General features: G+C 34.2%; 1 protein-coding gene across 6 annotated transcripts in view; it reads left to right on the top strand.

Moving 5' to 3' along the window:
* Nucleotides 1-967: 967 nt before the first annotated feature.
* The window catches only part of LOC145246561 (cyclin-dependent kinase 11B-like), a 73,209-nt gene continuing 50,921 nt past the window's right edge, over nucleotides 968-23,255 (top strand). The window contains exons 1-6 of one of the 6 annotated variants that reach the window (XM_080108160.1): nucleotides 968-1,084; nucleotides 4,362-4,550; nucleotides 6,543-6,694; nucleotides 14,981-15,122; nucleotides 19,658-19,711; nucleotides 22,380-22,540. In XM_080108160.1, coding sequence (XP_079964286.1) covers nucleotides 4,378-4,550; nucleotides 6,543-6,694; nucleotides 14,981-15,122; nucleotides 19,658-19,711; nucleotides 22,380-22,540 — 682 coding nt within the window. In that variant the 5' untranslated portion in view covers nucleotides 968-1,084; nucleotides 4,362-4,377. The other 5 variants (XM_080108161.1, XM_080108159.1, XM_080108162.1 and 2 more) reach the window with 5 other exon arrangements.

Raw genomic sequence — 23,255 nt, 5'->3', positions numbered from 1 at the left:
GAAAAAAATTTCACTTAATTTCATCAAGTATTTTTATTTTTTTTTTTTTTACAGCGGAAAAAAACATGTTTTTATGAGAGCGCGTTCAAGGCGGTCATTTTGGATTTATAAAAAAATTTTGTTTGAATTTTAGAAATAACAAAGGGAGATAACTCCAGTTAAAACGCTGATACCCCTTCCCATCTTTAATACTAGCTAAATCGAACATTTTGCTCGGTATCATAACAAATTGTTTTTTCGCTGTAAAAAAAACAAAAAACAAAACTACTTGATGAAATTAAATGAAATGTTTTTTTCAGAGAACTTCGTTCCATAACGGATACATACAATTTAAACTTTTTTCAATATTTTCATTTTTTAATGTCTTGACTAAACTGTACAAGTACCCTCCCCTCCAATAAACCTTTCTTTTTTTACGCTAACGCCGGTAGTAGGAAGGGGGGGGGTCCAGTTATGGTATCATATTTGGCCTTTTTTCCTTATTCGAAAACGACATGGCCGCCCCCGCCAGTAAAACAGTAGTGATTACGTTGGATATTAAATGTCTTCAAATACGGATAAGTACTTGTTTGCGCAAAAAATAAATGCGATATTCTTTTTCAGCATTCATGAAAACCTATAAAAGTCGACAAATTAAAGGTGAATACCGAGGGATCAGTAAACTAAATATTTACCCGCCCCCCCTCCCCAAACGAAGGAAATCAAAAGTTGCGATTTTACGTGATTAATGTGAAATCGTTAGCATTACAATGCCGATCGCACGAGTTTCAATGATTGCCTCCTTTGTTTATGTTTTCAAGTCGCTTTCTGCTTACTCATAAAATTTGATTTCCTTAGTTAAAATAAAACTACTTGATTAATTTACATTTTTTTTGGAATATGATATCTTCGTTCCTTGACAAGTAAGTGCATCATAATTAAAAAAAAAAAAAAAAATGCTTCTCCTATATTTTTGTTTTAAAAATTGTACTTCTTTCGTTACGTTAAAAATTCACTTTTAAGTTTAAACGGAAGTAGAATTCAACTTCCGGTTTTGTGCACATGCGCAATGTAATAATCTTCATTACTTCCGCTTTGAGGACAGGTAAGTTTTGTCTTTTTTCTCTTCAATATTTTACGCGATATATTATTTATTTTACAACTTTTCTGAAACTAAAGGCTATGTATGTATCTTATTCCGTTTACTATCGATGGTGTTTATTATTTATATTTTTTATAGAATATTTAGCCTCATCTTGTCAAGTAAAAAAGTAATCACATAATGAAAATATAAACATTTCCGATTTCAATTTATTTATTTCTCGTTCGAATTTTCCTGATTCAAAATCAAATTAAGGCCTTAATTAATTAAAACAATTCGTATAGGTTAAACATATCTTCCATTACGCATATATTTTCTTTGAAAAACCCAGTAGTGACGTACAACAATCGAAAATCGACCACACAAAATGAAAATCGGGGGTTTTAATGAAACGAAAACTCTTGTATTGTATTTTGTAAATTGTTGCGTTTTATTTTATTTTACTCTAGATTAATGCCTCCCTCCACAAAACACATTTTGAAGAAAGAAAGAAAAAAGTATTTTAGAACGATGAATCTGTTTCATATATGATTTTAACCGTGATTTTCCAGAAAAGCTAACAATTTTCGGATTTGTATTACTGTACACATACATTCGAAAAAGTTGTCAAAAAACCAATATGTAAGAAATAAATGTTATCAAAGGCAAGATAACTTACTTTTCTATCTTTTAGTGTTTTTATTTGATGTAACATGTTTATTTAGCTCGAAAAACAGAAAGTTTACCGATGTACTGGAAAGTTAAAAATGGCGCCCGCGCCCGACTATCTTTGACACGGTACGTTTGGGAAAAGGAGTTAATTTTTTTTTAAAAACTAGACAAAATACTGTTAAAAACACGCTCAATATATGTTATCGACGTGACATAGGCTGACATATATTCGGTGGGTTTTTAACAGTATGTTGTCTTGTTTTTTATTTTTAACTCCTTTTCCCAAACTTACCGTGTCAAAAAGAGAGAGAGAGAGAGAGAGAGAGAGAGACTCGGGCGCCATTTAAAATTTTCTGATACATCGGTAAACGCTGTATGTTTTTCGAGCTGAATAAACATGTTAGATTAAATAAAAACACTAAAAAAATTATCCAGTTATGTAGAAAAGTAACTTATCTTGCCTTTGATAACATTTATTTGTTATATATTTGTTTTTGACAACTTTTTCGAATCTATGTGTACTGTAAAAAAACAAACCCCAATTGTCTCGTCTCACTGATCTTTTGCTTTGTTTAGCTATTCTAAAAAAAAAGAAAAAAAAAGAAAAATCATCTTAACAAGATGATGCTCCCATTTATAGACCATGCTAGCCTTTTAAAGTAGTAAACCAAAACTTTTTTTTTTACTGCTAATCTTAAGTCCAAAGTAGTCACATCGTAAAACTACAGATAATCTACCTCCCCCCTCCCAATTATTTCCCATCGCAATAAATAAATAAAATACTTCAAAATGCTATAATGATCTGGAAACGGGAGTATTTTGCATTAAATTGATGTGCGAAACTGACTCCACTCATTCTAAAATACATTTTTGGTACTTCTACACTTTATCGCCGAAACTGGAGACGCTATTTTATTTCACGCACTTGCCGTTAAAATGCATGGAGAAATCAGTATTTGGTACTAGTGCACTTGACTGCAGTGCACATTGATCCGTGCTGAAATAATAACGTTATTATTTAAAAAGCCATTCTTAACATGGGCAGAGGAGGGTGTTTTGTACCTTATCTGTACTTTAACTTTACAACTGAATAAAAAAACAAAACTTTAATTAAACTTGGAAATACGATTTAAAAAATTGTGTGGACCAGTAAGTGCACTAGCACCCAGTATTTTAAACTATGGCCGAAGTTAGAAATAAATAACAAAAAAAAATTAAACTAGATTAAACTTCCGGAAATAACTATGAAAAAAAGTAAATAAAGAAAGTGAAAGAGAACATACATTCATAATTGTTTAATTGGAAATGTTTTGATTTAATTAACGAAAACGGGAAAGTTTTCCATGAAACATTTTTTTTATTAAAAACAGAAAATGAAAATGACATTCACAATTGTTTAAACTGAGTGAGCGCCATTTGAAAACCAAAACATTTATTGTATAAAAATAAGTACCAATTGTTTTATTAAAATTATATTTTTTTACGCAAACTTTTCAATAAATGTTTTTACAATTATATTTTGATACATTTTTATACAATAAGTATTTTGATACATTTTTATACAATAAGTATGGCGTGATTTGCTTGAAGCATTGTTAAAGAATAACAGGTATTTTAAAAGGCTTACAATGCAGGAATGTACAATCGTTATGAGCAGATAAATAAATAATTCAATAATTTTTTTTTAATATTATTTTTTTATTTATATTTATTTATCTACCTGATTTTTTTTTTTCAACTTTGGAATAAGTACCATCCACAGTTGAAAAAAAGAATTCAGGTAGATAAATAAATAAATAAAAAAATATATAAAAAAATTATTTATCATTTATTTATTTCTCTGAACGACTACATTCCTGCATTGTAAACCTTCAAAAATACCTTTTATCAGTCAAAGGGTTTGAAAAATAGAAACTATTAAACATTCCAAGTTAAAAGAATATTTATATAAATCGACACAACTGAAAGCGACAGTCATTCACAGAGTGAGGACAAGCCAACACATTTTCTTCACGGCCAAAACATCCACACCACCCCACGCACCTTCACTGATGTCAAACAACCATCATAACTGTAAAATCCAAAACTGTTGTCAATGTAAAATAAACAAAAAATATTTTAAATCAGTTGTGTTGTGTTTTATTTGCTGTCAGTGTGTGTATATCATAGACGAGTGGCAAAAGTTGATTTAGAAATTATATAGACTGAAAAGCACATTAAATGACTGGCTGCAGCGAATACATATCACCTTTAAATCTCGGTGACACTGTGCCTTGTTTGTGGTGAAAAGATTATCACGTGTTGAGTCTGTATTTATTTTTGTTTTTTGTAGTGTGTTTTTTTTTTTTTTGTCCAAACATTTGTTATTTAAGAGTGAGACTCATTTTGCAGAGATGATTATATCACTTTGCTAGCAGCTCACTAACCTGATCAGCAGACTCTTATTGGCAAGAATGATAATTATATCCTTACAAAATCCATATTTAATACTTTTGCCATTGGTAAGTAATCTCCTTAGTTCTACACTTTTCTATTGTTTCACCAAAATTCAACTTCAACTTGGTTGTTAGTCTTTTAATTATAAACCGTTGCAAAGCAATTGATGATTATTTGTTTTTTGTTTTGTTAGTACAGATACACACATCATGTCTGGTACAGATCATTCTCGCAGCCCGTATGAGCAAGGTGAACTTGCTTCTAGTCCGGAACGTGACATGTTAGATGATGATGACGATGATGACAAACGTAGTCCTCTCTCTCTCTCTATTCATTCAAAAGATGCCCTTGAAGAGGATGATGATGACTACATAAGAGGCAGGTGAGTAAACATAACTCTACAAATGTATATTGTTGAAATAAAATTTTCCAATTTTGTATTCAAATATAAATATTTATAACACAATATTCATTTAGATAGCTCAATAGTGCTATACTAGAGCTCTAAATACTTTTATAATATACTGCTTCATTGGGAACAGATACTCATTTTTATGCTTATCGCAAAACAGGTTCAGTTTTATTTATAAGGCAAGCATATAATCGTTTTGGCCCTTAGCACTGATGAATGCGCCACTGATCTAAGGATTATAGTAATCCGTCGATTTAGATATATGGGGTCTGTCACAACAACTAAGTTGTTCGGAAATCCATACAGATGGTTTGTTAGTAGTGGTGAAGGCTTTGTGTAGAGTCAATCACATTTTTGGTACAACTGCTAATCTCAGTCAGTATAATCGTTGCCACAGGACAAAGTTGACAGTCGACTTCAGGTTTTATATCAGTTTTCCTTCTTCTAGGTGCATGTCTTAATGAAGATTGAGGGTGAATCTCTCCCACTGGATTAAATGCACCAATCTGTGAATTTCTGTGTCCCAGTGTCGAATATAAATATAAGAATACTAAAAACACATGTAGAGAAGTATACATACAAATATCAGTAAAGGGTTGAAACAATTGTATGCTTGTATAGAAATTAAAACTTCATCTTTTAAAAGATGAGCATAAAAATGTCTGAGTGAAGCAGTATAATATAAAAGCACACACAAATAATAGAAGTTAATTTTTAATTCAGATATGGATGGATGGACATGTATAATGTATCTCCCTTTTCTATTTTTTTTTAATCAACTTTTCAGATTATAATTGGCCCCCCCCCCCCCCCCCCCCGACAAAAGGTGGGTGGACCTGTAAATTCACCCTTGTTTGTTCATCTATCCGTACTTTTCTCAATAACTACGCCTTGGAATTTTTTCAAATTTTGCACAAACATTAAACATGATATGAGTAAAAAAGTAACAGAACAGATTTTCCGGGAAAACTCTGGTTGCCCCCCCAGGGGTGCCTTTCGGGTTAAAATGGCTAAAATTGACACTTTTGTGCTTATTAAAGCTTATGTGCTTGGATTTTTATAAAACTTTCTGAAAAGTTTTAACTAACTGATTTCTATATAATTTTGTTTGTCTATATTTTGCGATAACTCTTGAATGTACCCCAGGGGCTCTTTTAGGGCTAATAAAAACACTCCAATTTTGGGACTATTTTACCATATTTGTCCAAAATTTTCTGTGTATGTCTATTTAGCAGTTTTGCATGGTGTTGAACTCCAATTCAAATATGTTAAGGTCTTGAGTTTGTTTGGGCATACGTCGAGAACATCAGCAACATAACCTTCCACAACACCAGCCCCAGCCTGATTGCCGCCATCTGCCAAGTATTTGCCAAGCTCTCCCCAGCACTTATGGAAAAGACATGCTTCCAGTTCTGAACCTTGATTGAGGCTGAAGGTGGCTACATTGAATGATGTCAATGGATTGAATAGATAATCAAGTTACCCGAATTGTTGTTTTCAATAAAAGTTTTAAAATAGCATTAGTGTTGTTTTTTTTAGGATGACACTGCTTTTCATTCCACCCTGTAATTGTAGGAGGAACCGAACTAATGAAGAAAAATGTTCAAAAACTACCCGGCAAATTATACTCTATGAACAAATTGCAAAAGAGATACAAACAATTGTACTTATAAGGATAGTTAGAATCTTAAAGATCTCTGTTAGAATGTATGAGATAGCATGTGAATGTCTAGTGTCTGCTATGATGCCCCATCCCCAGCTAGAAGAAAATAACAAAAATTAAAATGAATGTTAAAAACAATGCATGAATATCATTAAATTAAATTAAAAAATTGTTAGTATTTAAGGAATTCGATTGTGTGCTGTTTTCAACATAATACAACCGAATCAGTTATTTAAATTTTTTTATTAGATTGACATTTTCTTTTATGCTACAAATAAATATGTATTCAATCATTTCAGCAAAGATGATTACCTGGATGATAATGAATCATTAGACATTAAACCTCCACAAGTTCCTGTGTTAAGGAAAGAAAAACATAAACACAAGCATAAAGAGGAGAAACGCCGGGAACGGAGCAACAGACACGAGAAAGAATGGCAGGAACGAGAGCGTAAGTAACAATGACAATTGAAGTGTGTGAACATATATATATATATATATATATATATGGTGAGGGAAAGAGATGTAAGAAAGAAGACAAGGAAAAACCGTAGTGCTTATTTCAATGTTTCATCTATATTTTAAGACTTTCACATGATGACTGATTTGAAGAAAAACGTAGAAGTCAATATTTGAATGTAGTTTTTTTTTTGTTTTGATTTTTTTTTTACACAGTGGTCACCACTTATCAAGGCCCGGAAGCCACTCAGGGATAAGGGTTATTGCAAGTACATTACGTTAGTGTGGAGATTTGATGAAGTGTTTACTTAAGGGGGCGGTTCATTAGGAATTTGTTAACGTTGGACTTGAAGACATCCAGATTGTAGTCAGGTGGGAAGCAGGCAGACGGAACAGAGTTCCACAGGTGTGCAGTTCTAAGAAAGAAGCTTTGTTCATGGAATCCACGTTTTGATTTAGGCACAGATAAAGAGTGGGGGAAATTTTTCACAGCGGATTCAGCTATACGGGTGTTTTTTGTGAAAGATTGGCGAGGGGGGGCCAGAGATTGGAGTTCAGACGAGTACCTGCCATGAAAATAACGATAAAACAAGGATAGGCTCGCAACGTCTCTTCTGTGGGAGAGAGGTTGCAGGGTAGAGAAAAGGGCATCCCTCCCCACTAAGCCACGAAGTCTATTTTGTACTCTGTCAAGGCAGGATAGGCTGTTTTTAGCAGCTCCTGCCCAGATATGGCAGCAGTATTCCATCCTTGGACGTACTTGGCTTTTATATAGATAGAGAATTGCATCAGTAGTGAGATATCTTCTGGAGCGGTAGAAGGATCCCAACATCTTTCCAGCGACCTTGTCAACAGACTTGATGTACGTGTTCCATTTCAGATCAGGAGTAAAGGTCAAGCCCAGAAGCTTGTCAAAACACGGGGCTTCTCCCAGACGAAAGCCATCCATCACAATTGATGCCAGATGGGGATCAGAGCGTTGATGATGTAAGGATAGGAGTTTAGTTTTAGATGCATTAAAGATAACCAGCCACGTCTTCCCCCACTGAACCACGCGCTCGAGATCAGAGGAGAGAGAATCAGAGAGAACTTTGTCATTTACAGCCTTTGATGTGTTGCCGTAGATGGTCGTGTCATCAGCATAGATATCAACGAATGATTTAAGTATGTGTTTAGGGAGGTCATTGATGTAGATCAGGAAGAGAGTTAGGCCCAGGATTGACCCCTGAGGGACTCCAGCATTAATACTGCAGGCCTCTGATTTTTGTCCATCGACCACTACTCTTATGAGCCTATCGAAGAAATGATTTAATGATTGAGAAAACATTTCCACTTATACCGTAGCTGGAAATCTTGTGAAGTAGACCCTTATGCCATACTTTGTCGAAGGCCTTTGATATGTCAAGAGAAATTGCCCTAGAAAGGAAGCCTTTGTCAAGAGATTCACTAATCCTGTAAGATATAACCGTCAGCACATCTGCGGTAGATCTTGCAGAGCGGAAACCATATTGTGTGTCACTAAGAAGGTTGTTTCTGCTGAGGTGGTTGACTACTTCTCTATTTAATATGGATTCCAGCAACTTACTCATAACACACAGGAGACTTATTGGTCTGTACTGAGAGGGAGATGACTTATCACCTGAATTCTTAAATACAGGGCAAACTGATGAGGTCTTCCAGGGAGTCGGAAAACAGTTCTCCTTAAGGCAGCGTTTAAACAGTTTCGTAAGTATGGGAGCAAGTTCTGGTTGAAGCCTTTTTAACACTATAATTGGGATGCCGTCAAGGCCAGTTGCTTTACTGGAATCAAGGTTCTTGATTAGCTTGGTGACCTCATGCACGGATGTTTGTATGTTACCTAGTGTGTTCTGTGTTATAGGAGGAAATATGGGGAGTTGATGGCCTTCGTCGCATAGGGTAGAATTAGCTGCAAAGTTCTTTGCAAATAGTTTGGCCTTGTCTGATGCTGACGAGATGACCTCTGGTCCATTGATAATTGTTGGGATAGAACGCACACTTCTGTTCAGGATCCTATTTGTTATTTGCCAAAATTGGTGGAAACCAAGCCGCTGATCAGCTACCTTGGATTTAACAGACTGGGCATATAGCTCTCTTGCATTTTTTATTACTCTTTTACAGTGGTTGCTGGCAGTCCTGAAAGCAGCTTTAGTCTCAGTGCATCTATTACGTTGGTAGCTATGGAAAAAGTGATTTCTGTGCGCGATAGCAGCAGCATATTCTGGGGAGAACCATGGCTGGCTGTTAGGTTTTTGTTGGAATTTTTTAGATGGTATGAATTGGTCTATTCCTACAATTAACTATTCGGTCAGATCTGATACTATAGAGGACACTTCCTTTTTAAACATGGAGTGCAGAGGTAAATCAGATATGAATGTACGGAAGCTATCCCAGTCAGACATAGAGTATCGGTATACAGTACGGTGGAGGGGTACGTCTGGGGACTTATTACATTTCGTTTTTATCTTAACTGATACGACGGAGTAGTCGGAGGATCCTAGAGGAGAATGAACGGAACATGTAGTGTGTCTTTGACATGAAAAAAAATGCTTTTGTTCAAAACGAAACAGACGTTCGAACATAAAATGTGTGGTGTCACACAAAACAAAAAACATTTCACTTCATAAACGCACCACATTTTGAATTCTAACATGTTTCATTCGAAAAAAAATCCAAATATTATTTTCAAGTCACAGATGCACCACGTATTTTCAAATATTGACTTCTGTGTGTTTTTTTTTTTTCTTAAAATCAGTCATTTTGAGAAAGTTTGGAAATCAATATGAAATTTTGATGAATATATATTAACACTTTTCAGGTTTCCATTTTCCATTACATTGGATTATTTTCATAATTATCATATATATATATATGTGTATATATATATATATATATATATATATATATATAAAATATGCATCAAGTGCGCTTGAAAGCCAAATACAACGTAATATTAGGAAAATAAACAAATATTTTACTTGTTTGAAATTTATCACAAATATATTTCACAGGTATCCTCCACATTCAGTGTGTTGTTTCTTTTTTTTCTTCTTCCTTGCCATCTTGTTAATTTGGAGAAAGAAGTTTGTTTGTAAAGAGCTGCGCGTTGTTTCTAGCGATTGTATTTTGAAATGTATGAACCGTGCGTAGACAATGCGAGAATAACATCAAAGAATGAGAGTTCATATAGAAACGTTGTTTTAACAACAAAGCTCTCTCGATCTGATCCAAACCATGATCTGCCTTCTACTGTATCTGGTTTACAACTGTTCTCAACTCCTCACTGTCATTAACTGTCGCAAACCTTCCCCAACTGTTGTGAACCGCCGCATAACTCACAGCCAATCTTCAAAGTACTCGTAAACCAACTCTATTCTTTGTTCGATCCTTTTGTTACGGTCACTGCAACACCTTGACCAACAATCCCATGTCAGCTTTGTTTTGTGTTCCTTTGTGTATAATTTCCTATCTATTGTCTTCCCACCAACTTCATTTTCTACACGTTTTGTTCTTTCAATAAACTTATTTCCTTTTGTCTTCTGTCATACTCTTTCTCTTTCTCCCTCTCTTCTTCTCAACAGTTGGGGGTGGGTGAAGAATGCCAATAGTTTCACAACAATAGGTCATTGCATCATCTGTCCTGTGGTCTTGATGACTGTTTGGACACCAAAGATGATCTGACAACTAATTTTCTCCAACTCTGTTGATTCTCGGATATCGTTCTCCTACTTCTTTCTTTGTCTTCTTTTCCCTATTATAATTCCTTGCATTTTTTGTGAAATCTAAGGATCGTACAACATGGTTGTACTTTTTCATTTTCCACTTGTTCACAGTCGTCAGTAAATCCCTTTTATAGCCTGGCTGCTTATGTTCTTCCTAATTGGTGAGGTGCTGCCTGTTTGAGATGTTGAGGATCTTTCAGAAGCATCTCATCTTTGTGGCCTGTAGATATTTGACATAAATTAATAAATATTCCTAAAATTTTTCTTTCTTGGAATATTTTAAAGGGTTTTCAGGAAGTGTAATATGGGCACAACCTCCCATTTGAGAATTCAAATATTTCTTATTTACATAAAATTTGATCCATAGTCATTCAACACCAATTGAGCAAATTTCCTTGAATTTCAATTTATCTAAAGATTTCTTTAGCTTAATGCTTAAATTTTAGACATTTTCTAGAATCAAGATGGAATAAATATTAAAATTGGAATAAGGATTCTAGACTTAAGGTTTAATAGCATTATATCTTGTTCCCATGTGGAAATTTTATAGTAAGCCCCACTCTCCCCAATGGTTTACGTCGACTTGTGCAACTGCCATTACTCAAAAGCAGCATGCATACCGTAGGTTTAACCGACATAAGTCCAGTTCAAACAGACTGAAGTATATAGAAGCTAGAAATAACGTTAAGAAAGAAATAGCGACAGCTAAGAGAGAATTTACGGAAACCACTAAAAAGCGCATCGAAGCACAAAAACTAGGAACTCGAGACTTCTGGAAAATCTACAACAGTGTAGTAAATAATGGGCAATCAACAATTCCCCCACTAACCAACAATCATGAGGTTGTCTCCTCAGCAACCGACAAGGCTAACATGCTTGCCAGTCGGTTTGCCTCAAACTCCACACTGGACCCTTCCAACCACCCCCTACCTGACTTTCCTATGCGGACAGACGCCACACTAGACGATCTGAAAACCACCCCTGCTCAGGTGCATGCTATCATAAAAAACCTTGACACCTCAAAAGCATGTGGACCCGATCTTATCCCAGCTGTGCTATTAAAAAAGTGCTCAGCCGAAGTAGCTCCAGTTCTCTCCAAACTCTACAACAAATGTCTTAATGAAGCTTGCTTTCCGGGCTGTTGGAAAACTGCTTCTGTTGTACCAGTATTCAAGAATTCTGGCGAAAGGACAGACCCATCAAATTATCGCCCCATTAGCCTCCTCCCACTTTTTGCCAAAATATTTGAGACCATAATTAACCATGCTCTAGTCCATCATCTTACAGATGCTAAACTACTGACTGACAAACAATATGGATTTAGACAAGCCCGTTCCACAGCAGACATCCTCACCGTGATCTCTGAACGTATATACCAATCACTGGACAAAGCGGGGGAAGGCAGAGCGGTAGCTCTAGATATATCTAAGGCTTTTGACAGGGTATGGCATGAGGGTCTCCTCAGTAAAATCAGATCATACGGTATCACTGGTAGAATACTTAACATAATTAAATCCTTCTTAGATAAGAGAAAAATCCAGGTAGTCCTCGACGGTCGCACATCTAAACAATATGATATAAATGCGGGAGTGCCCCAGGGTTCTATCCTTGGACCTCTATTGTTCCTGATATTCATAAATGACCTCCCCGACAACATTGCCTCTGAGATGGGTATATATGCTGATGACACTACACTCTATGGCAGACACGACAGGAAGACGAATGAACACATTTCTAAAGAAATGGCAGAAACACTAGAGGAAGACCTCCAATCTGTAGTGGAATGGGGACAAAAGTGGTTGGTCGCGTTCAATGCTGCCAAGACTAAACTAGTTTCATTCAATAATTACAAGAAACCCTCTCTACCACCCATAGCGATGGCCAACGACTCTTTATCTGAGAGTCCATCTTTCAAACTCCTTGGCCTAACGTTCACAGGAAACATGAGTTGGAACAATTACATTGAAGGCATTGCCAGGGCCGCTGCAAGAAAGGTAGGCTCTCTCTACCGTGCTAGAAAACTACTAACACCCGAAAGTATTCTGTACCTCTATAAGGCCACCATTCGCCCATGTATGGAGTATTGCTGCCACATCTGGGCTGGTGCATCTGCTACTAGTCTCTCGCTCCTTGACAAGGTTCAAAAGAGAGTCGCAAATCTGATAGGCCCTGAACTGGTATCTAAGCTTCAGCCTCTGTCCCATCGACGAAATGTTGCATCCCTCTGCCTGTTCTACAAGTATTTTAGTGGTGAATGCTCTGATGAACTGCAATCACTTGTGCCCCCACGACGCGAGCACCCTCGACAAACCCGACAGGCTACTAGATCCCACCCCCACACTGTAGAGGTCCCTAGATGTAAAAGATCTTTTTACTCCAATAGTTTCTTCCCCAGAACCGCAAGACTCTGGAATTCCATTCCAGGTCCCTGCTTCCCCAACAGTACTGACGTGCAGAAGTTCAAGTGTAACGTGAACCGACACCTTGCTGCCCAAATCCCTACATAGTACCCCAGTAGTTGTTGCCCCTGATAGTAGCCCCCTACACCAAAGTGGCAATTTGCCTTGTTTGGGGTGAAAATGTAATAAAAAAAAAAAAAAAAAAAAAAAAAAATTTTAATCTTTATAAGTGAACTTAAATGTTGTGCAGAACTGTTTATGAAATTCTTTTTACCCATTGTGGGATGGATATTCTCTTAGTTTAATATGATGAAATTTCCTTTATTTGTGGATCTTCAACGGATGGACACCCAAACTATGAATTAGCGTTTGGGCAAAAGTCAAAGCATGGTATTCTATTGAGGAAGAAGAAATCTCCTTCGACTGACTTAATTTTTGGTTTTGCTCCAATCCTTGAAAAGTTTTCTTTTTAAGGAGCTGAATTCAGTCCACAAACTGACTTTGTCTGATTTTGTCCTTGTGGGGAGTAAAATAAATAAAGATAACCAAACTTCTGGACAAAATTGCAATTTAATAGAAATGATTTGCTTTTTATATATGTTTATTATGTATATTATGTATATACCGTTCATTGGACAAAACAGCGGTAGCCCCTGATATATCTAAGGCTTTTGACAGGGTATGGCACGATGGTCTTCTAAGGAAAATTAGATCATATGGAATCACTGGAAGAATTCATAATGTAATTAAATCCTTCTTAAGTAATAGAAAAATCAAAGTTGTCCTCGACGGTTGTACATCTAAACAATATGACATAAATGCGGGAGTACTTCAGGGGTCTATCCTTGGACCTCTATTATTCCTGATATTCATAAATGACCTCCCTGATAAAATTGTTTTGGAGATGGGTATATTTGCCGATGACACCACTCTCTATAACAGATATGAGGGGAAAACAAATGAACACATATCCAAGGAAATGGCAGAAACACTAGAGGATGACCTCCAATCTGTAGTGGAATGGGGACCAAAATGGTTGGTCACATTCAATGCTGCTAAGACTAAGCTTGTTTCCTTCATAACTACAAGAAACCTTCTCTACCACCAATAGCAATGGCCAAGAACACATTGCCTGAAAGTACTTCTTTTAAACTCCTCGGCCTAACGTTTACAGGGAATATGAACTGGAATAGATACATTGAGAGCATTGCCAAGGCTGCTGCAAGGAAGGTTGGCTCCCTCTACCGTGCTAGAAAACTACTTACGCCTGACAGTATCCTATACCTCTATAAGGCCACCATTCGCCCATGTATGGAGTACTGTTGTCACATCTGGGCTGGTGCATCTGCTGCTTGTCTCTCGCTCCTGGACAGGGTTCAAAAGAGAGTCGCCAACCTGATAGGTCCTGAAATGTCATCTAGGCTTCAGCCTCTGTCCTATCGACGAGATGTTGCATCCCTCTGCCTGTTCTACAAATATTTTAATGGTGAATGCTCTGACGAACTGCAAACACTTATACCTCCCCGACGTAACTACCCCGACAAACCACTAAGTCTCATCCCTTTACAGTAGAGATCCCTAGGTGCAAGAAAGCCTTTTACTCCAATAGTTTCTTCCCCAGAACTGCGGGTCTTTGGAACTCCCTTCCGGGATTCTGCTTTCCTAACTGCACTGATATGCAGAAGTTCAAGTATGTTAACAAACATCTTTCTACTCATCTCCCTTCATAATGACCCCGCTAATTAATTCCCTAATAGTAACCCCCTGCTTTAAAGTGGCACTGTGCCTTGTTTGGGGTGAAAATTGAATTTAAAAAAAAAAAAAATCACTGAAATAATTTTCCATTTCTTTGTATACAAAGTCATTTTTTTCTTTCATTTGCAGACTGTCGTTTAAGAACATCTGCTTTAGTGAGCATGATATGAAACAGTAATATTTTGTTTCAATTTTGTGGAATGTTGAATCTTAATTGATGACTCGGTTTTATGCAAATAATATTTGGTTGCACCAATGTTGGCTGATTGAATGGTTAGGTTTGAATTAGTGCGTGCCTGCATAATGTATGTGTGATCATAAATTCTACTTGCATCAAAAAGAAATGTTTGTTATATAAGTAAGGTTTTGTTGTTCAATTTGTAGATCACAGGCTACATCCACGCTCAATGGGGAAGGACAAACATAATCGGGAACTTCAACGACAAGAGAAGGAAAAAGAGCGTGAACGTCGAATTAAGGACGATGCACGTGAAGCTCGTAAACGAGAAGAATCACGTAGAGAACGGTAAATCACCATTTTTGTTTCATTTTTCGATTCATATTTAAAAATCTTATTCTTGTCTGTATATATATATATATATATATATATATATATATATATATATTATGTTATAGAATTATGATCTCATTGTATAGTATTTTTGGTTTCATGAATCATCCAAGATTGATTCACAAAACCTGGATACTATACAATGAAATTATAATTGTATAGTATAACTCATGCTCTTGCTCTACAACTAAGCACTCTGGTTTATTTTTTCTACTTAGAAGATATCTTCTATATATACCTTTAAAGTTGAGTTTTTTTTTTCTCGCTTTAACATTGATATTAAAAGCTTACCTTTTCTATTAAAAAATTATTGAAGCAAACTTAATATACTCAATCATGGATATACAAGCAACTACATGAAGGTTAACTAATTTGCATATTACTTTGAAAAACGAGTGTTAATTATTTATTCATTTTTTATGGTTTTTTAGATGATTGGTTTCATTTCATTATTATGCTGAATTCTATTTATGCATAGTTTCTACATTCTGCATAATTGTGTAGAATTTGAGATGAAAATGTTCTAGCGCATGGAAATATATTATGTAAGTGATCTTGTGGGTGTGTATGTGAACAGTGTCTACCAAACTCCTCTGAATATTTGGTCTACAAGTTGATAATTGATATATAGGGTATTTGGACATGTAGCACACTTGATTTGGTTTTTAGTTTGTAAAATAGTTGCTAAGTTGTAAAAATTGAATTAAAAAACATAGGGTAAGTTGCCTATATCCAATTTTTTTTTCTGCGCATGTGCTAATTAAAAGTTACAGATTAAAGAACATTATTTTTTACTGTTTTTGTATACATATAGATTTAGGTCATGACGCTAACAGATAAGACTACATGCTTTTGTTGTGATTCTAGCTGATGACACACAAGTAATTTTTTTTTACTTTTGAAATCACTGCTATATATTAAGTACGATATGATAGTTGATAGAGAATTGCCTTTATAATAATAAATACGAAATCTGCATGAATTAAAATATCATATTTAAGCGCATTTTATGACTGAGCAACATTGGGCAACATAATTTGAATAATTTGTGTTATATATAGTCAGGAGGAATAAATAGAGAGTGATCAGTTATGTTTGTGAGAGCAACATTATCGTAGATACTGCTGTACAGCTAGATCAGCCAGTTGTGTGATGAGAGGCCAGTAGCGTATATTCTCATTTTAGTTGGCTAGCATACTTTTTAACTTCCGGCATGGCGCTACAGAAAGTGATGACAAGGCAAATCAGTTTCTTCGCTTCATCTCTCGCACCTATGCATGTACTCTTTTTTTATTATTATGCTTTTCATTTAATAATCATTGAACAGTTTTTTTTGTTCTTATTTTAATTAAAAATTATTGAAATTACTTTGTTTTTTTTTTGTTTTTTATTGGAAGCACTTTAAAAGATTTTTTAAAACTATTTTGGGAATATTATGTATTGGATTTTTTTTATGTTTGAAATTTTGTTATTTTGATTTCAATAATTTTATTTTTATACTTTTATAAACATTCATTATATAAGTCCAAATAAAAAAAACTTATTTTTAAAATTAAGAAAAAACTTTATCAAACACATATTGTAAACTTTCAAATAAAATAAAAAACTTATTTTTTAAAATGTTTTTATTAAAAGTACAAATAAAGAGTAATTGTGCTCTTTTTATCATTTTGTTAATTTTTTATTGTATACGTTTCAATAATGTACTTTTCTTATTTGTGGACTGCTATCCTTATCCTCATAATTGTTTCAACCGACTATTCCTCGGGCCTTCATCAGGTGGTTAAACACAGCGGGATAGGAATGCTGAGTCTCTTAACTGTTCTGTAATTACTGCCTTCCATAGTTGTTGTTGTCTCACCACGTTTTGGCCAACTAAACCTCTGGCCTGCTTTGGGTAGGATTGAAACTGCTATCTTCAGACAATGGTCACTCGGAACCGTAGAGATTCAACGCCTCTATCTACTGCGCCCGTGTTGGCCGAAACGTGTTGAAATTACTGCCTTTGATAGTTGTTGTTTTGGCCAACTAAACCTCTGGCCTGCTTTGGGTAGGATTGAAACCGCTATCTTCAGACAATGCTCGCCTGGAACTGTAGAGACTCAATGCCTCTATCCACTGCATCACTGTTCCAGGTGAGTATTCCTATCCTGTCGCTGTTAACCACCTGATGAAGGTCAGCGGAATGGTTGGCCAAAATGTTGTGAAACAACAACTATGAAGATGAGGATAACAGTTCACAAATAAATATACAAATTACTCATCTCAAAGGATTTCAATAATAAAATGCCAGTTTCTTATATTTTATTTCAATAAATCGTTTCACAATAGAAATAATGAAGAACAATAAAAGTGAAGGAATTGATTTGCTTCATGTTGTGCTATGTGGGAAGCTGGGAAGTATGTAAACTGTGTAATATATGCATATAATAAAGACCCCCCCCCTCTCTGCATGTCTGTCTCTAAAATCAAAGACATGCATCGGAGTGTAATCTTGAATATAAGTGCAATAACATGTACAATTTGCATGTGAAATGTAACATATAGTCTCGCTCCTTGGTTATCTTGGTTTTAGGCATCTAATCCATTTATTGCTGTATAGCGGCACCTATAATAATAATAATAATAATAATAATAACGGTATACTTTTTTTTATATTGTTTGATTGGTTTATTACAATTATTTACATACAACTATTTGTTCACGGATTAATTGTTTTGATTTTTTTTTAGCTCTGTTGGGGGTGGAGTTGTCTTACCTGTGTTGTGCAGGGTCACCAAATATGCATAAAAAAATTTTTTGATTCTTATTTAGAATTCAACCTAATTAATAAAAAAAAAAAAAAATTACAGAAAAATTTTAAAATGTACGCACTCGTCACAGAAAAAAAATATCATATTCTAAAAATCATGTGAATTGGTCAGTTTTATTTTTATAAAGAAAATCATTTTTAAATGATTTAAAGTGATTAATGTGAAATTGGTAGCATTACAAGGCTAATCTCATAACTTTGAATTATTGTGGGCTTATCTGCTTTTTTTTTTTTTTTTAAGATGGCAATGCAAAACAGTTCCTTTTTGCTTCCTCATAAAATTTAATTTTCTTAGTTAAAAATAAAATACTTGATCAATTTACATGATTTTTAAAATATGACATCTTCGTTCCATGACAGATATATACATCATAAAGATTTTTTTGCTTTTATTTTTTAATTCGAATTTTAAATAAGAACAAAATTTTCAGATCTTTTAAACAAAAACAAACATAAAAGAGATTGTCTTTTAGACAGTTTCTATTTTTGTTTAGTTTCTCACCTGTATTGGAAAGGTGCAAATCATTTTGCTTGTTAGTTGACTTGATTTTTCTTGGCCTTCAGGCTATGATCAAAATATACTAGCTGTTCTGTTGTCAGGTGTGCTAAGAGGGATCCATCTTGACTGGAACAATTTTTATTTTCCTCCCACCTAGTGTCCCTTTTTGGGGAACTTGATATTCCGTACATAAAAAAAAACTGAGCTTTTATTTAACACTGCCCTCATGAGGAGAAAAGTAAATATGGACTTTAGAAATAGAGGATGGGTGTATTTATAGTAACAGGATATTCTCTCATAACAAGTTTGTGATAACTTAATAAAACAAAGTTGCTTTTTTAGATCCGTTTTGTATTGTGATAGTCTTTGACACATGCAGGTTGAATAAATTTTAAATATGTCCAGGCAACTCTTGTCTGATGTAGTATTTTTATTGATAAAACAATTTTTTCTTTAATAATGACTCGCTATTGATCAAAGCTGAAAACAAATCTAGGATATGGCTTAATGATAGGGATAGATTTTCTGAATGATAAAAAATATTAAAACAATGAATGGAATAAACCAAACAGAATACATTCTTGACAATCTATCTGACTGAGACTGGCCATTTCAGTTGCCTTTTATTTGTCAAACCGTGCAATGTCTTTGGTAGTCATAGGACGCCAGCCATTAAGGAAAGAGTTAGTTAATTGCTCAGTTTTGAGCGGGGCTTTTTGTCCTGCTTAAGTTTTGAGCGGGGCTTTTTGTCCCGCTTAAGTTTTGAGCGGCGCTTTTTGTACCGCATAAGTTTTGAATGGCGCTTTTTGTCCCGCTTAAGTTTTGAGCGGGGCTTTTTGTCCCGCATAAGTTTTGAGCGGCGCTTTTTGTCCCACTTAATTTTGAAGTGGTTTTTTAATGGCTAATTGTGCTGATTAAATGTGCACATTATGGGTATTAATACAAAATATCTATTCATGTTTTATCTTGAAGAAATTCATGCCAAAAAAAAAAAATAACTGAAGTGATATAAAATCTATTAAATCTGAGGAAATGTTCGAAAGATTCACAGCTCACTGATTTATAGATCACGTGTGCGTGATTGACTTTAATTTTTTCCAAAAAATCCAAATACAATCTTTATTCACGTGAAACTCTACCTTTTTACATTTCCATAAATGCCAATGAAATCTTTTTCAGAATGAATGTCAATCATACACATGTAATCTATAACCCTTTGTGCATCTCTGCAAAGTAAGTATTATATATATATGTGTGTGTGTACGCGTGCATGTGTATAATTCCATGTTACAGGGGAATACTTAAAAAAACTTTTTTGTTTTAGTGGAAATAAGTATGAAATGCATATTAAATGGTTGCAATCTGAGAACACATTTAGATTTATTTAAATAAGAATCAATTTCCAAAGCAAAGATGAAGCTCAATATTTAAAAATTTAATCTTTAAAAATTTCAATATAGTTAGTAATAAATTATTAAACTAAAATTATATCAATTGATAATAATTTAGGAACTAAATAACATTTACACGTATTTCAAGTTAATTCTACAGTATTCAGTGGATGACGGGGGAATCAATTATAATAGTTTGGATTATCTCCAGAAAAATGTATAAAGATTTTTTGTTTCAAAAGTGTCATTAAATTACAGAATTATATAACACTGATTTGATACATTATATATTTATTGTCTACTCGACATTGCCCCGGGGACATGAACAATAAGGCAAAAGTGTTCAAAAGTGTGTGTAATATATGCATATAATAAAGACCCCCCCCCCCGTCTCTGCATGTCTGTCTCTAAAATCAAAGACATGCATCGGAGTGTAATCTTGAATATAAGTGCAATAACATGTACAATTTGCATGTGAAATGTAATGAAAGTAGTTCTGCATCTCTAGAAATCCCTAAAAAAAGAGCTAATGACACTTTTCTAATGTGTTACAAAATGAAATTTATAAGTGATACGTTAAGAGTAATAACAAATTTGAATAGCTCATTTGGTCAGATACCTTGCTCATACCAACGTTGTTGGTAAAGTAAACTCTCCTTAATATGATTTTGTAGATTATACTATTTGGCTGACTCTGAGTTATTCTACTAACACTAAATAAATTAAAGTTGATTTTTTTTTCCCATGCATCTACAGTTCTACATAGGAGGAAAATAAACGATCACTTCCTAAACAAATTTTTCACAATCAGTACGTTTTGTTCTCATTTACAAATTATTACATCCATTCCACTATCAAAATATCTCTCAAATATGTATTCTCACAAAGACAATAGCGAACACTTTTACTCTCTATCCATTAAGTCCTTTCACCCCCCCCCCAACACTTCACCACCAGAAAATTCTTATAAGTTATCATTTCTACAGCACTGCTTCTTGTCGGACATAAAAAAAACAAAAAGGAAAAGTTTGGGGAAAAAAAAACCCTTCATATTTGTATTCGAAACCAGTTGGGGCAAGTGACCTGATGATACTAGAATTTGAAAGAAATCACAGCTGAAACATATATGCACATATGTAGCCAATAATATTTATATAAATACAGAAAATTATACAATAATACAGCTCTATTTCTTATTGAGCACTGTTTATAACCACCCAAGTTTTATTGGATTAAACATCTAGGAAACCATAGCAAGACAATAATTATATATATATAATATATATATGTGTATTGTTGAAAATATGATTTTTTTCAATTATATTTCACTTTTTTATATATACTAATCCTTAATTTATGAAGCTCAATGTAATTACTGAGCGTATAAACAAATGATAAAAGCCTATATTCCAAATTTCATGATGTTGACCATCTTACAATTTATTCCTTTAATTACATTGACGTTTACAATTCTTTTAATTACATTAAAATAGATTCATTGATTGATATAATAATAAAATGAATGATTTTGTGCTATGAAAAAGTTACTGTCAAGAATTGTAAATGTCAATGCAATTATAATAAATGTAAAATGGTCAACATTATGAAATTTGGAATATTGTCACTTGTTTATAGTCTAAAGAAGCTTTGAATAAAAAAATGCAAAAATAAAAATAAAGAATGTAGTTTAAATTCCCGGAAGGGAAAAAAATATTAACTTTAACCTATCGCAGACTTAACACCTACATAATCCGACTTCTAAAAATTTTATAATGACAAAAGAGAATTCATTTATATAAGGATGGAAAAAAAAAAATTTTGTTAAATAGACTTAGCACTTGCATAAGCCGATTTCGCAAAAGTCTTCAATTTTAAAACAATTTAACTACATAAGGATGAAAAGAGAAAACCTTAACTAAAATTTTGTAAATAGAAAATGGGGATCATCAGCTGCTTACCATGCAGCTGTTTCAGAGATTTAAAAACAGGACATCTGTTAATTTCATGGCTCTCCAGTGGATAATACCACTTCCCCAATAAAAAAAATGTAAAATAAAATATATATATATATATATATATATATATATATATATATTTATTACATGTGATCTGTTGGTTTATCTATTGAGCTATGATTAGATTGTTTGAATCAGGAAAAAGTGAGTTGGCAAAGCCAGTTAAATAAAATTAAAAAAACATCCATAATCAGTTTATTTTTGCTCACTATTATTACAGATTAGCATTATGAGTTGTTATATTCATTTTTATTTATAATAGACTGGTCCAATCCTTTTATTATTTTCATTTCTTTATTATTCTTGACTGTTATTAAACAGAGTGATAATAAGAGTGAGATAGGTGGGTGGATGGAGGAGCAAGCAAGATATGGTGCATTAAGGTGACAGTGATAGATGTAGTTCTTAAAAAAAAAAAAATTGATAAACAAATTAAAAATTGCTGAATTAATGTTAAGGCAGGTTTTTGTAAGAATTTTACTTATTGTCTTACAGGGAACGTTTGGAGAAGGTTGAACTTGACCGCCGACTGAGAGAACAACGAGAGATACGTGAACAGCGCGAACAGCTAAAGGAACAACGAGAACTACGTGAACAACGTGAAAGACAGCAACGGAGAAAAGAAGAGAGACGGGGCATGTCTCTACGAAATGAAGGTCAGTTTTATTTGTGAATTTCAGCTTACTACTCCTTTATTTTTCTTTTTTGTGTGCATCTTTGGATATTGTTAAAAAACATTTTTTTTGTGTTTTAAACTTTTTTTCACCTCAAATAAGGCATATTGCCACTGTGACATAAGGGTCTATGGTGATTAAAGGCAAGATTTATAAGGTGCCTCCTAAGTAGGGAGTTGTGTAATAAGATGTTTGTTCATATTACATTTAAGTTTTTGCATGTTGATATCATCAAAGGAAACTGGGAAGGAATTTCAAAGGTAAGTGGTCCAAGAAAAGAAGCCATTAGGGTAGAAAGTTTTTTTTTTATCTCTAGAGCGAAGGGGTGGGATTTTACTGTTGATGAGGAGTATTTATGTAGTTTTTATTTTTTTACACAGTGGTGACCACTTATCAAGGCCAGGAAGCCACTCAGGGATAAGGGTTATTGCAAGTACATTATGTTAGTGTAGAGATTTGATAAAGTGTTTACTTAAGGGGGTGGTTCATTAGGAATTTGTTAACGTTGGACTTGAAGACATCCAAGTTGTAGTCAGGTGGGAAGCAGGCAGACGGAACAGAGTTGACGGGGTATGTTTTTGTGTGTGCTTAAAACAAACACAGGAATATTTGGGGGGACCCCAGAGCTGTTTAGTTACCTGGTTATATGCTGGGGTCCCCACTTTATAGGCTGCGTTGAGGAACCGGTTATTGAGAA

Source organism: Euprymna scolopes, chromosome 24, assembly GCF_053919585.1.
Source record: "Euprymna scolopes isolate OS-2025 chromosome 24, ASM5391958v1, whole genome shotgun sequence".
Classification (NCBI taxonomy): domain Eukaryota; kingdom Metazoa; phylum Mollusca; class Cephalopoda; order Sepiida; family Sepiolidae; genus Euprymna; species Euprymna scolopes.
This window is presented reverse-complemented; position numbering and strand designations above follow the sequence as displayed.